The sequence below is a fragment of the Hypanus sabinus genome, chromosome 4, assembly GCF_030144855.1.
Source record: "Hypanus sabinus isolate sHypSab1 chromosome 4, sHypSab1.hap1, whole genome shotgun sequence".
NCBI classification, from domain to species: domain Eukaryota; kingdom Metazoa; phylum Chordata; class Chondrichthyes; order Myliobatiformes; family Dasyatidae; genus Hypanus; species Hypanus sabinus.
The window spans coordinates 9,643,832-9,657,751 of NC_082709.1; the positions used below are offsets into that span (position 1 = coordinate 9,643,832).

At 37.0% G+C, this 13,920-nt stretch overlaps 1 protein-coding gene across 4 annotated transcripts in view; it reads left to right on the top strand.

Moving 5' to 3' along the window:
* The window catches only part of LOC132392476 (mucin-13-like), a 115,142-nt gene that overhangs the window by 58,954 nt on the left and 42,268 nt on the right, over nt 1-13,920 (top strand). Inside the window, exons 6-13 of one of the 4 annotated variants that reach the window (XM_059966367.1) lie at nt 1,101-1,121; nt 1,923-1,946; nt 4,432-4,452; nt 6,224-6,244; nt 7,039-7,062; nt 8,985-9,005; nt 9,781-9,804; nt 10,759-10,782. In XM_059966367.1, coding sequence (XP_059822350.1) covers nt 1,101-1,121; nt 1,923-1,946; nt 4,432-4,452; nt 6,224-6,244; nt 7,039-7,062; nt 8,985-9,005; nt 9,781-9,804; nt 10,759-10,782 — 180 coding nt within the window. Of the gene's footprint in view, nt 1-126; nt 151-1,100; nt 1,122-1,922; nt 1,947-4,431; nt 4,453-6,223; nt 6,245-7,038; nt 7,063-8,984; nt 9,006-9,780; nt 9,805-10,758; nt 10,783-13,920 lie in introns of all 4 variants that reach the window. The other 3 variants (XM_059966368.1, XM_059966370.1, XM_059966371.1) reach the window with 3 other exon arrangements.

The window sequence follows — 13,920 nt, forward strand, 5'->3', positions numbered from 1 at the left end:
TCTGAAAATGGTTTCTTGAGTGTTAAGTTCATTTGTCCAGATTCAGTTATCAATGATAACATGAGTATTCAGACAATACTAACAGAAAATAGCTTCAACTAAATTGTACATCAATCTCTTTTACAGCTGATGGCACAAGAAGCACAACAGGTAGGAGCAGTAAATTTTCGTTTTGATTTTTACATTTTCTGTGCAACAGTCATAGCTCATTGGAAATTAAGTAAATTGAACTTGATATTTCAATATATTTTCTCATAACAATTCATAACATTAGAAGATACTCTGTCATAATTAGAGATAATATATTTGCTTTCTGACGCTATTTCAGAAAAAACTGTGCTGAATGAAGCTCCCATCACACTTACAGGATTATTTTATCAGATTGGATTCCATTCCCTCTAGCGGCTGAGCAATATAATTGACTGCGAGATGAATACTTTACAAGTCTCTCATATTCCCTCTTACTCAGTGGAATTTATTTAGGAAAGAATGAAGTTGCTTGCTAAGTTTTAGTTTCCAGGCCCGATCACAAACACTTCTCAAAACTGGGCAATGTTGTTTTATAAGATTTACAACAGAAAGCGGTTCTGAAGCAAACAATTTATTCAGCTTCTTAACAGTGAAGTTGAACCACAACAGGACTAAATTAGTTCAGAATTTTGTAGGGCCGGTTTGATTTGGAAAAATAGTGCGATGCAAATGAATTGAGGGATATATCGTTGAGTAAGTTGTGCCAGTCTGTGAAGCCATCACCACAGCATGCAAAGTTTGGCTCATTGAAGAGAAAGCAATCAATTGATTTCCATTGCTGGAAAATGACCTGAGATAAAATACGTTTATATGTTAATATAATATTCAACTCTTTCTTGAAATTTTACGACGTGTATAAGGGTATTGTAAGTTATTGGAAAGTTTATTTAGGAAAATCAACTCGGACATCCTCAGTGAAACAGAGGAAATGGAAGCTTGTCACTGGAGAACTTTTTACACATATCAGCAACATACACTGAGAACTATTCTGCTTTTGATGCGATCATATCCACGACAGAAATTGTGCATTAGCTAGCTTCATATTAAATTTTATCATTTTCTCTTTTCAGTGGGGACCACAGCATTAACAGGTATGAACTGAACATTTCCATCCCGGTATTTCTAGTGAATATAATTGGGATTTCTTTCACCACCTTTCCTAGTTCCTTTCCTTTGTATATATTCACACAAATATCTTCAGCTGATATTCAGTTATTAAACAGGGCTCTAAAGGAATTATTGCATCAAGTGATAACGAGAATCAAAATCTGTTAAATCCCAAGGGCAGACATTGATAAAAAGATTTGGATATTGTGAGGTATAGGATAGCTTCAATGGAATTTGACATCAATCTCTTTTACAGCCAATGCCAACGGAAGGACACCGGACTGCAGTAAGAAAGTTTCATTGTGCTGGAGTTCATCTTATTGTTACATAGAACGCTGCAGCGCAGTAAAAAGGCCCAAAGGATGATCAATCCATGCCAGTCCATTGATCCGTCAAGTTCCATTGACCTGCACTATACTATAGCCCTCCCATCCATGTATCTCTAAATTTCACTTCAATGTTGAAATCAGGATCACATCAACCACCTGCGTTGTCATCTTGTTCCTCACTCTCACTATCTTCGGAGTGAAGATGTTCCTCTTCATGTTCACCTTCAACATTTCAACTTTAACTCTCAAACCATGACCACCAGCTCAGCCAGAGTTTCAATCATCCTCCTTTCACTGTGTGATATTACCTGAATTTAACAGAGATTTCTTTCTGAAAATGGTTTCTTGAGTATTAACTTCATTCGAGCATGGTCTGTTATCTAAGATAACATGAGTATTCAAACAATACTAACAGAAAATAGCTTCAACTAAATTGTACATCAATCTCTTTTACAGCTGATGGCACAAGAAGCACAATAGGTAGGAGCAGCAAATTTTTGTTTTGATTTTTACATTTTCAGTGAGACAGTCATGGCTCATTGGAAATTAGGTAAATTGAAATCGATATTTTAATATATTTTCTCATAACAATTCTTAACGTTGGAAGATACTCTGTCATAATTAGAGATAATATATTTGTCTGATATTATTTCTCAAAATGGTTTAGGCTGTGGTCTGTTATGTAAGGTAACATGAGTATTATAACCATATAACAATTACAGCACAGAAACAGGCCATCTCGGCCCTTCTCATCCATGCTGTATGCTTACTCTCACCTAGTCCCACTGGCCTGCACTCAGCCCATAACCCTCCAATTCTTTCCTGTCCATATACCTATCCAATTTTACTTTAAATAACAATACCGAACCTGCCTCTACCACTTCTACTGGAAGCTCGTTCCACACAGCTACCACTCTCTGAGTAAAGTAATTCCCCCTCATGATACCCTTAAACTTTTGCCCCCAACTCTCAACTCATGTCCTCTTCTTTGAATCTCTCCTACTCTCAATGGAAAAAGCCTATCCATGTCAACTCTATCTCTCCCCCTCATAATTTTAAATACCTCTATCAAGTCCCCCCGCAACCTTCCACGCTCCAAAGAATAAAACCTAACTTGTTCAACCTTTCCCCTGTAACTTGTGTGCTGAAACCCAGGTAACATTCTAGTAAATCTTCTCTGTACTCTCGCTATTTTGCTGACATCTTTCCTATAATTCGGTGACCAGAACTCTACACAATACTCCAAATTCGGCCTTACCAATATGCCCTGTACAATTTTAACATTACATCCCAACTCCCATACTTAGTGCTCTGATTTACAAAGGCCAGCATATCAAAAGCTTTCGTCACCACCCTATCCACCCTATTCAGACAATACCAATAAAAAATAGCTTCAACTAAATAGTACATCAATATCTTTTACAGGTGATGGCACAAGAGTCACGACACGTAGGAGCAGTAAATTTTCATTTTGATTTTTACATTTTCAGTGAAATTGTCATTGGTGATTGAAAATTAATTGAATTGAACTTCATATTTCAACATATTTTCTCATAACAATTCTTAACATTAGAAGATACTCTGTCATAATTAGAGATAATATATTTGCTTTCTGACGCTATTTCAGAAAAACTGTGCTGAATGAAACTCCCTTCACACTTACAGGATTATTTTAATCAGATCTGACTTCCATTCCCTCTCGCCGCTGAGCAATATATTTGACGACTGCAAGATGAATACTTTACAAGTCTCTCATATTCCCTATTCCTTGTTGGAATTTATTTAGGAAATTGAAGTTGCTTGCCAAGTTTTGGATTCCAGGGTCAATCACAAACACTTCTGAAAACTGGGCAATGTTGCTTTGTAAGATTTACAACAGCAAGCGGTTCTGAAGCAAACAATTTATTCAGCTTGATAACTGTGAAGGTTGAACCACAACAGGACTAAATTAGCTCAGAATTTTGAAGGGCCAGTTTGATTTGGAAAAATGGTGAGATGCAAATGAATTAAGGGATATATCGTTGAGTAAGTTGTGCCAATATGTGAAGCCATCACCACAGCATGCAAAGATTGGCTCTTTGAAGAAAATAAAATCATTTGATTTCCATTGCTGGAAAGTGACCTGAGATAAAAAGTGTTTATATGTTAATACAGTGGTTCCCAACCTTTTCTATGCCCCACACCCCTAGGAAATTTTTGATTAATGCTTGCACCCCATACAAAAGTAATACCACATCTGAAGATGAAGAAGTCCAATTTCTAATTTTTGAACCACTCATTGAATCACATACAATACTGCGGGTGAACAAATTGAACTTAAAAAAATAATCTTTTAACTCAGTGCATAAAATGCAAATATAAATCAAGCAATTAGATTCTAATTTATTCAGAAAAAATTGTAAACAGTAAATTGATGAGACTCCTCAACTCTGAGGTGTCACATCCCAGGTAACACTGATAAGACTCCTCAACGCCGACTTGGGCAGCGGGAGACCGGAGTGAGTTTACGTCTCTCTCGACTCGGGCAGCGGGAGACTGGAGTGTGCTTGGGACAAACGTTATGGCCACTTCTGAATGCAGATTGGTAGCTGGCTGAGTGATGACTCGTGAGTCGTCACTCAAGGACACAAGCTTCTCTTTGTCGCACCCCCTGAAATTCCATCCCGCACCCACTGGGGGAGTGGGCACCCCAGGTTGGGAACCCCTGCGTTAATATAATTTTCAACTCTTTCTTGAAACTTTTCAATATGTATGAGGGTATTGTAAGTTATGAGAATATTTATTTAGGAAAATCAACTCGGACATCCTCTGTGAAAGACAAGATGGAAGCTTGTCACTGGAGAACTTTTTACACATAACAGCAACATACACTGAGAACTATTCTGCTTTTGATGTGATCATATTGACATCAGAAATTGTGCATTAGCTAGCTTCATATTAAATTTTATAATTTTTTTCTTTTCAGCGGGGTCCACACCAACAACAGGTATGAACTGAACGTTTCCATCCCGGTATTTATACTGAATATAATTGGGATTTCTTTGACCACCTTTCCTTGTCCTTTTCCTTTGAAATATTCACACAAATATCTTCAGTTGATATTCTGTTATTAACCAGGACTCTAAAGGAATTATTGCATCAAGTGATAACGTGATTGAAAAACTGTTAAGTCCCAAGAGCGTACATTGACAAAAAGATTTGGATATTCTGAGCTATAGGTTAGCTTCAATTGAATTCGACAACAATCCCTTTTACAGTCAATGCCAATGAAAGGACATCAGACTGGAGTAAGCAATCTTCATTGTGCTGGAGTTCATCTTATCGTTACATAGAACACTGCAGCGCAGTAAAAAGGCCCAAAGGATGATCAATCCATGCCAGTCCATTGATCTGTCAAGTTCCATTGACCTGCACTATACTATAGCCCTCCCATCCATGTATCTCTAAATTTCACTTCAATGTTGAAATCAGAATGACATCAACCACCTGCATTGTCATCTTGTTCCTCACTCTCACTATCTTCGGAGTGAAGATGTTCCTCTTCATGTTCACATTAAACATTTTGACTTTAACTCTCAAACCATGACCACCATCTCAGCCAGATTTTCAATCATCCTCTTTTCACTGTGTGATATCAACTGAATTTAATGGTGATTTATTTCTGAAAATGGTTTCTTGAGTGATAAGTTCATTTGTCCAGATTCAGTTATCAATGATAACATGAGTATTCAGACAATACTAACAGAAAATAGCTTCAACTAAATTGTACATCAATCACTTTAGCAGGTGTTGGCACAAGAGCCACAACAGGTAGGAGCAGTAAATTTTCGTTTTGATTTTTACATTTTCTGTGCAACAGTCATGGCTCATTGGAAATTAAGTAAATTGAACTTGATATTTCAATACATTTTCTCATAACAATTCATAACATTAGAAGATACTGTCATAATTAGAGATAATATATTTGCTTTCTGACGCTATTTCAGAAAAAACTGTGTTGAATGAAGCTCCCTTCACACTTACAGGATTATTTTATCAGATCGGATTCCATTCCCTCTAGCGGCTGAGCAATATAATTGACTGCGAGATGAATACTTTACAAGTCTCTCATATTCCCTCTTCCTCGGTGGAATTTATTTAGGAAAGAATGAAGTTGCTTGCTAAGTTTTAGTTTCCAGGCCTGATCACAAACACTTCTCAAAACTGGGCAATGTTGCTTTATAAGATTTACAACAGAAAGCGGTTCTGAAGCAAACAATTTATTCAGCTTCTTAACAGTGAAGTTGAACCACAACAGGACTAAATTAGTTCAGAATTTTGTAGGGCCGGTTTGATTTGGAAAAATAGTGCGATGCAAATGAATTGAGGGATATATCGTTGAGTAAGTTGTGCCAGTCTGTGAAGCCATCACCACAGCATGCAAAGTTTGGCTCATGGAGAGAAAGCAATCAATTGATTTCCATTGCTGGAAAATGACCTGAGATAAAATACGTTTATATGTTAATATAATATTCAACTCTTTCTTGAAATTTTACAATGTGTATAAGGGTATTGTAAGTTATTGGAAAGTTTATTTAGGAAAATCAACTCGGACATCCTCAGTGAAACAGAGGAAATGGAAGCTTGTCACTGGAGAACTTTTTATACATATCAGCGACATACACTGAGAACTATTCTGCTTTTGATGCGATCATATCCACGACAGAAATTGTGCATTAGCTAGCTTCATATTAAATTTTATGATTTTCTCTTTTCAGTGGGGACCACAGCATTAACAGGTATGAACTGAACATTTCCATCCCAGTATTTCTAGTGAATATAATTGGGATTTCTTTCACCACCTTTCCTAGTTCCTTTCCTTTGTATATATTCACACAAATATCTTCAGCTGATATTCAAACAGGGCTCTAAAGGAATTATTGCATCAAGTGATAACAAGAATCAAAATCTGTTAAATCCCAAGGGCAGACATTGATAAAAAGATTTGGATATTTTGAGGTATAGGATAGCTTCAATGGAATTTGACATCAATCTCTTTTACAGCCAATGCCAATGAAAGGACATCGGACTGGAGTAAGAAAGCTTCATTGTGCTGGAGTTCATCTTATCGTTACATAGAACACTACAGCACAGTAAAAAGGCCCAAAGGATGATCAATCCATGCCAGTCCATTGGTCCGTCAAGTTCCATTGACCTGCACTATACTATAGCCCTCCCAACCATGTATCTCTAAATTTCACTTCAATGTTGAAATCAGGATCACATCAACCACCTGCGTTGTCATCTTGTTCCTCACTCTCACTATCTTCGGAGTGAAGATGTTCCTCTTCATGTTCACCTTCAATATTTCAACTTTAACTCTCAAACCATGACCACCAGCTCAGCCAGAGTTTCAATCATCCTCCTTTCACTGTGTGATATTACCTGAATTTAACAGAGATTTATTTCTCAAAGTGGTTTCTTGAGTATTAAGTTCATTAGAGCATGGTCTGTTATCTAAGATAACATGAGTATTCAATCAATACTAACAGAAAATAGCTTCAACTAAATTGTACATCAATCTCTTTTACAGCTGATGGCACAAGAAGCACAATAGGTAGGAGCAGCAAATTTTTGTTTTGATTTTTACATTTTCAGTGAGGCAGTCATGGCTCATTGGAAATTAAGTAAATTGAAATTGATATTTCAATATATTTTCTCATAACAATTCTTAACGTTGGAAGATACTCTGTCATAATTAGAGATAATATATTTGTCTGATATTATTTCTGAAAATGGTTTAGGCTGTGGTCTGTTATGTAAGGTAACATGAGTATTATAACCATATAACAATTACAGCACAGAAACAGGCCATCTCGGCCCTTCTCATCCATGCTGAATGCTTACTCTCACCTAGTCCCACTGGCCTGCACTCAGCCCATAACCCTCCAATTCTTTCCTGTCCATATACCTATCCAATTTTACTTTAAATAACAATACCGAACCTGCCTCTACCACTTCTACTGGAAGCTCGTTCTACACAGCTACCACTCTCTGAGTAAAGTAATTCCCCCTCATGATACCCTTAAACTTTTGCCCCCAACTCTCAACTCATGTCCTCTTCTTTGAATCTCTCCTACTCTCAATGGAAAAAGCCTATCCATGTCAACTCTATCTCTCCCCCTCATAATTTTAAATACCTCTATCAAGTCCCCCCGCAACCTTCCACGCTCCAAAGAATAAAACCTAACTGTTCAACCTTTCCCCTGTAACTTGTGTGCTGAAACCCAGGTAACATTCTAGTAAATCTTCTCTGTACTCTCTCTATTTTGCTGACATCTTTCCTATAATTCGGTGACCTGAACTCTACACAATACTCCAAATTCGGCCTTACCAATATGCCCTGTACAATTTTAACATTACATCCCAACTCCCATACTTAGTGCTCTGATTTACAAAGGCCAGCATACCAAAAGCTTTCGTCACCACCCTATCCACCCTATTCAGACAATACCAATAGAAAATAGCTTCAACTAAATAGTACATCAATATCTTTTACAGGTGATGGCACAAGAGTCACGACACGTAGGAGCAGTAAATTTTCATTTTGATTTTTACATTTTCAATGAAATTGTCATTGGTGATTGAAAATTAAGTGAATTGAACTTCATATTTCAACATATTTTCTCATAACAATCCTTAACATTAGAAGATACTCTGTCATAATTAGAGATAATATATTTGCTTTCTGACGCTATTTCAGAAAAACTGTGCTGAATGAAGCTCCCTTCACACTTACAGGATTATTTTAATCAGATCGGACTTCCATTCCCTCTCGCCGCTGAGCAATATATTTGACGACTGCAAGATGAATACTTTACAAGTCTCTCATATTCCCTCTTCCTTGTTGGAATTTATTTAGGAAATTGAAGTTGCTTGCCAAGTTTTGGATTCCAGGGTCAATCACAAACACTTCTGAAAACTGGGCAATGTTGCTTTGTAAGATTTACAACAGCAAGCGGTTCTGAAGCAAACAATTTATTCAGCTTGATAACTGTGAAGGTTGAACCACAACAGGACTAAATTAGCTCAAAATTTTGAAGGGCCAGTTTGATTTGGAAAAATGGTGAGATGCAAATGAATTAAGGGATATATCATTGAGTAAGTTGTGCCAATCTGTGAAGCCATCACCACAGCATGCAAAGATTGGCTCTTTGATGAAAAAACAATCAGTTGATTTGCATTCCAGGAATGTGACCCGAGACAAAATTTGTTTATATGTTAATAATAATATTCAACTCTTTCTTGAAACTTTACAATGTGTATGAGGGTGTAATAAGTTATTAGAATGTTTATTTAGAAAAATCAACTCTGACATCCTCTGTCAAACAGAGAAGATGGAAGCTTGTCACTGGAGAACATTTTACACATATCAGCAACATACACTGCGAACTATTCTGTTTTTGATGTGATCATACTGACATCAGAAATTGTGCATTAGCAAGATTCATATTAAATTTTATAATTTTTTCTTTTCAGCGGGGTCCACACCAACAACAGGTATGAACTGAATGTTTCCATCCCGGTATTTATAGTGAATATAATTGGGATTTCTTTGACCACCTTTCCTTGTTCTTTTCCTTTGAAATATTCACACAAATATCTTCAGTTGATATTCTGTTATTAACCAGGACTCTAAAGGAATTATTGCATCAAGTGATAACGAGATTGAAAAACTGTTAAGTCCCAAGAGCGTACATTGACAAAAAAATTTGGATATTCTGAGCTATAGGTTAGCTTCAATTGAATTCGACAACAATCTCTTTCACAGTCAATGCCAACAAAAGGACATCAGACTGGAGTAAGAAAGTTTCATTGTGCTGGAGTTCATCTTATAGGTTCATAGAACACTACAGCACAGAAAAAAATGCCCAAAGGGTGATCAATCCATGCCTGTCCATTGATCCGCCAAGTTCCATTGACCTGCACTATACTATAGCCCTCTCTACATGTAACTCTCTAAATTTCACTTCAATGTTGAAATCAGAATCACATCAACCACCAGCGCTGTCAGCTTGTTCCTCACTCTCATTATCTTCTGAGTGAAGATGTTCCTCTTCATGTTCACCTTCAACATTTCAACTTTAACCGTTAAACCATCACCACTAGCTCAGCCATATTTTCAGTCATCATCTTTGCATTGTGTGATTTTAACAGAATTTGAAGGTGATTTAGTTCTGAAAATGCTTTCAAGAGTATTAAGTATATTAGACCGTACATAGACAATACTCATAGAAAACAGCAAAACTAAATTTTACATCAATCTCTTTTACAGAAAATGGCACAACACTCACGACAAGTAGGAGCAGTAAATTTTCGTTTTGATTTTTATAATTTCAGTGAAATAGTCATCGGTCATTGGAAATTAAGGGAATTGAACTTGATATTTCAATATATTTTCTCATAATAATTCATAACATTAGAAGATACTCTGTCATAATTAGAAATAATATATTTGATTTCTGACGCTATTTCAGAAAATGTGCTGAATGAAGCTCCCTTCACACTTACAGGATTATTTTAATCAGATCTGACTTCCATTCCCTTTAGCGGCTGAGCAATATAATTGACTGTGGGGTGAATACTTTACAAGTCTCTCATATTCCCTCTTCCTTGGTGGAGTGTGTTTACAAAGCAATGAAGTTGCTTGCTAAGTTTTGTTTTCCAGTGTCAATCACAGGGACTCCTCAAAACTGGGCAATGTTGCTTTCTGAGATTTACAACAGCAAGTGGTTCTGAAGCAAACAATTTATTCAGCTTGATAGCAGTGGAAGTTGAACCACAACAGGACTAAATTAGCTCAGAATTTTGAAGGGCCGGTTTGATTTTCGAAGAATAGTGAGATGCAAATGAATTAAAGGATATATCGTTGAGTAAGTTGTGCCAATCTGTGAAGCCATCACCACAGCATGCAAAGTTTGGCTCATTGAAGAAAAATAACAGTTGATTTCCATCGCAGAAACGTGACCTGAGATAAAATTTGTTTATGGTTAATATAATATTCATCTCTTTATTTAAATTGTCCAATGTGTATGTGGGAGATGAATGTTAAGTTATTAGAGTGGTTATTTAGGAAAAGCATATCTGACATCCCCTTTCGATCAGAGAAGATGGAAGGTTGTCCCTGGAGAACATTTTACACATATTACCACCATTAATTGTGAACTATTCTGCACTTCATCCAATCACATTGACGTCAGATATTGTGCATTTGATGGTTTCCTATTAAATTTTATATTTTCTTCTTTTTGAGTGGTGACCACACCAGTAACAACAGGTATGATCTGAATGTTTCCATACAGCTCTTTATATTGTATATAATTAGGACTTCTTTGACCACTTTTCCTTTTTCCTTTTCCTTTGAAATATTCACACAAATATCTTCAGTTGATATTGTGTTATTAACCAAGACCCTAAAGGAATTAATGCATCAATTGATAACGACAATGAAAAACTGTTAAATCCCAAGAGCAGACATTGATAAAATTGACTAGGTGAGTTGATGGATCGACTTGGCTTATACTTACTGGAATTTAGAAGATTGAGGGGGGATCTTATTGAAACGTATAAAATTCTAAAGGGATTGGACAGGCTAGATGCAGGAAGATTGTTTCCGATGTTGGGGGAGTCCAGAACAAGGGGTCACAGTTTAAGGATAAAGGGGAAGCCTTTTAGGACCGAGATGAAGAAAAACTTCTTCACACAGAGAATGGTGAATCTGTGGAATTCTCAGCCACAGGAAACAGTTGAGGCCAGTTCATTGGCTATATTTAAGAGGAAGTTAGATATGGCCCTTGTGGCTAAAGGGATTGGGGGTATGGAGAGAAGGCAGGTACAGGGTCCTGAGTTGGATGATCAGCCATGATCCTACTGAATGGTGGTGCAGGCTCGAAGGGCTGAATGGCCTATTCCTGCACCTATTTTCTATGTTTCTATGTTTCTAAAATGATTTGGATAATGTGAGGTATAGGACAGCTTGAATTAAATTCTACAACAAACTCGTTTACAGTCAATGCTAATGAAATGACATCAGATTGGAGAAAGAAAGTTTCATTGTGATGGAGTCATGTTTATTGTTGTTCCTACTCCCATTGAGCTGCACTATACTACAGCCCTCCACAAGCCCTCCCATCCATGTACCTGTCTAAAGCTTTCTTAGATGTTGAAATCAGAATCACATCCACCACCTGTGCTGTCAGCTCCCTCCTCACTCTCACTACCTTCTGAGTGAAGATGTTCCCCTTCATGTTCTCCCTAAATATTTCAATTTTAACCCTTAATCCGTGACCATGAGCACTAGTCTCACCCATCTTCAGTCTGCTTACATTTACCCCATCACTATCCCTCATTACACCTCTCAGAAATCTCCCCTCAATATTCTTCATTCTAATTAATAAATCCTAACCTATTTAACCTTTCCATATAACTCAGATCCTCAAGTCCCAGCAATATCCTTAAAAATCTTGTCTGCACTCTGTCAATCATATTTACAACTTTCCTATAGGTAGGTGACCAAAGTTGGACACAATTGTCCAACCTTGACCTCACCAATGTCTGATGCAATTTGAACATTACATCCCACCTCTTGTGCACAGCACATTGATATATGAAGGTCAATGTGCCAAATCTTTCTTAATCACTCTGTATGCTTGTGACACGACTTTCAAAGCTTTGCAGTTCTGTACTCCCAGATCACTCTGTTCGCCTGCATTCCTCAGAAGTTTCCCCTCACTAAGTACGACCCACCCTTCTTGGTCCTCCTGCAATGCAAGAGCCTGACATTGTGTGTGCACATACTCTTGACCCCAAATTGCTTGGAGGGGGAGAGAGTTTAAAAGAAGTGAGCAGTGGCAGATGGCACATTACTTCAAGCCACGTACCTGAGATGACAGCAGATAGATTGGAGGAGTGCAGAGTTTAAAAGAAGCGAGCGTGTGCAATTGATAGAATTATGTCAATGGTTTAGCTAACATACTGAATTTTTTCAAACTGCTACAGAATGAGAGACTCTCTCGTGCTTTCTTTGTAATTGCACATATGCGCTGGGCCCAGGACTGGTTCTCTGAAATTATGACACTCGAGTAATTTAAAGTTGCTAACCCTCTCCACCTCCAAAGCTTTGATCATGACTGGCTCATAGACCTTTGTTTTCCTTCTCCTGACATTAATAATCAGTTCCTTGTTCTTGCTGATATTGAGTTAGAGGTTGTTGTTGTGGCACCACTCAGCCAGATTTTCAATCATCCTCTTTGCACCGTGCAGCATTAACTGAGTTTGAATGTAATTTATTTCTGAGAATAGTTTCATGAGAAGTACATTAGACATGGTCTGTTATCTGAGATAACATGAGTACTTAGACAATACTAATAGAAAATAGCTTCAACTAAATTGTACATCAAGCTCTTTTACAGAAAATGCCACAGCAGTAATGATAAGTAGGAGCACTTTCATTTTGAATGTTACAATTTCAGTGAAATGACCATTGATCATTAGAGATTAAGTTTATTGAATTTATTACTTCAGAATGTTTTCTCACATGAATTCTTAATATTACAAGATAGCCTTTCATAATTTGAGATAATTTATTTGCTTTCTGATGCTATTTCAGAGAAATAGTCCTCAACGATGTTCCCTTCATACGAAAGGGATGATTTCAATCAGATCTGACTTCCATTCTCTACAGGCAATGAGCAATATTCTTTTCCTGGTAGATGAATACTCTCAAAGTCTTTAGTATTCTCTGTGCAATTTATTAAGGAAACAATGAAATTGCTTGTTAATGTTGCCAAGGACACTTCTCAAGCAAATAACTGGGCAATGTTGCTGTGTAAGATTTATAACAGCAACCAGTTTGAAGCAAATTATTTATTCAGTTTGTTAACAGTGAAAAATTGAACCACCACGGCACTAAATTAGCTCAGGATCAGTTTGTATTGGAAGAATAGTGAGATGCCAATGAATTGAGTGATAGATCATTGAGTAAGTTGTGCCAGTCTGTGAAGCCATTACTAAAGCACCAAGGTTTGACTCATTGAACAAAAAAATTGGTTGATTTCCATTGCAGGTTAGTGACCTGAGAGAAAATTTGTTTATGGTTCATATAATATTCATCTCTTTCTTGAAACTTTATGAATGTGTATGAGGGAAATGAAAGTTAAGTTACTAGAATGGTTATTTAGTAAAAACATCACAGTCATCCTTTATCAATCAGAGAAGATGGAACCTTGTCGCTGGAGAACATTTTACCCATTTCAGCACCATTAACTGAAAACTATTCTGTATTTGATGCAATCACATCAACATCAGAAATTGTGCATTTGATAGTTTCATATCAAATTTTGTAATTTCTGATCCACCAGCTGGGCTATCATCTCATTCCACTCTGTCACCACCTTCTGAATGATGATGTTCCCCT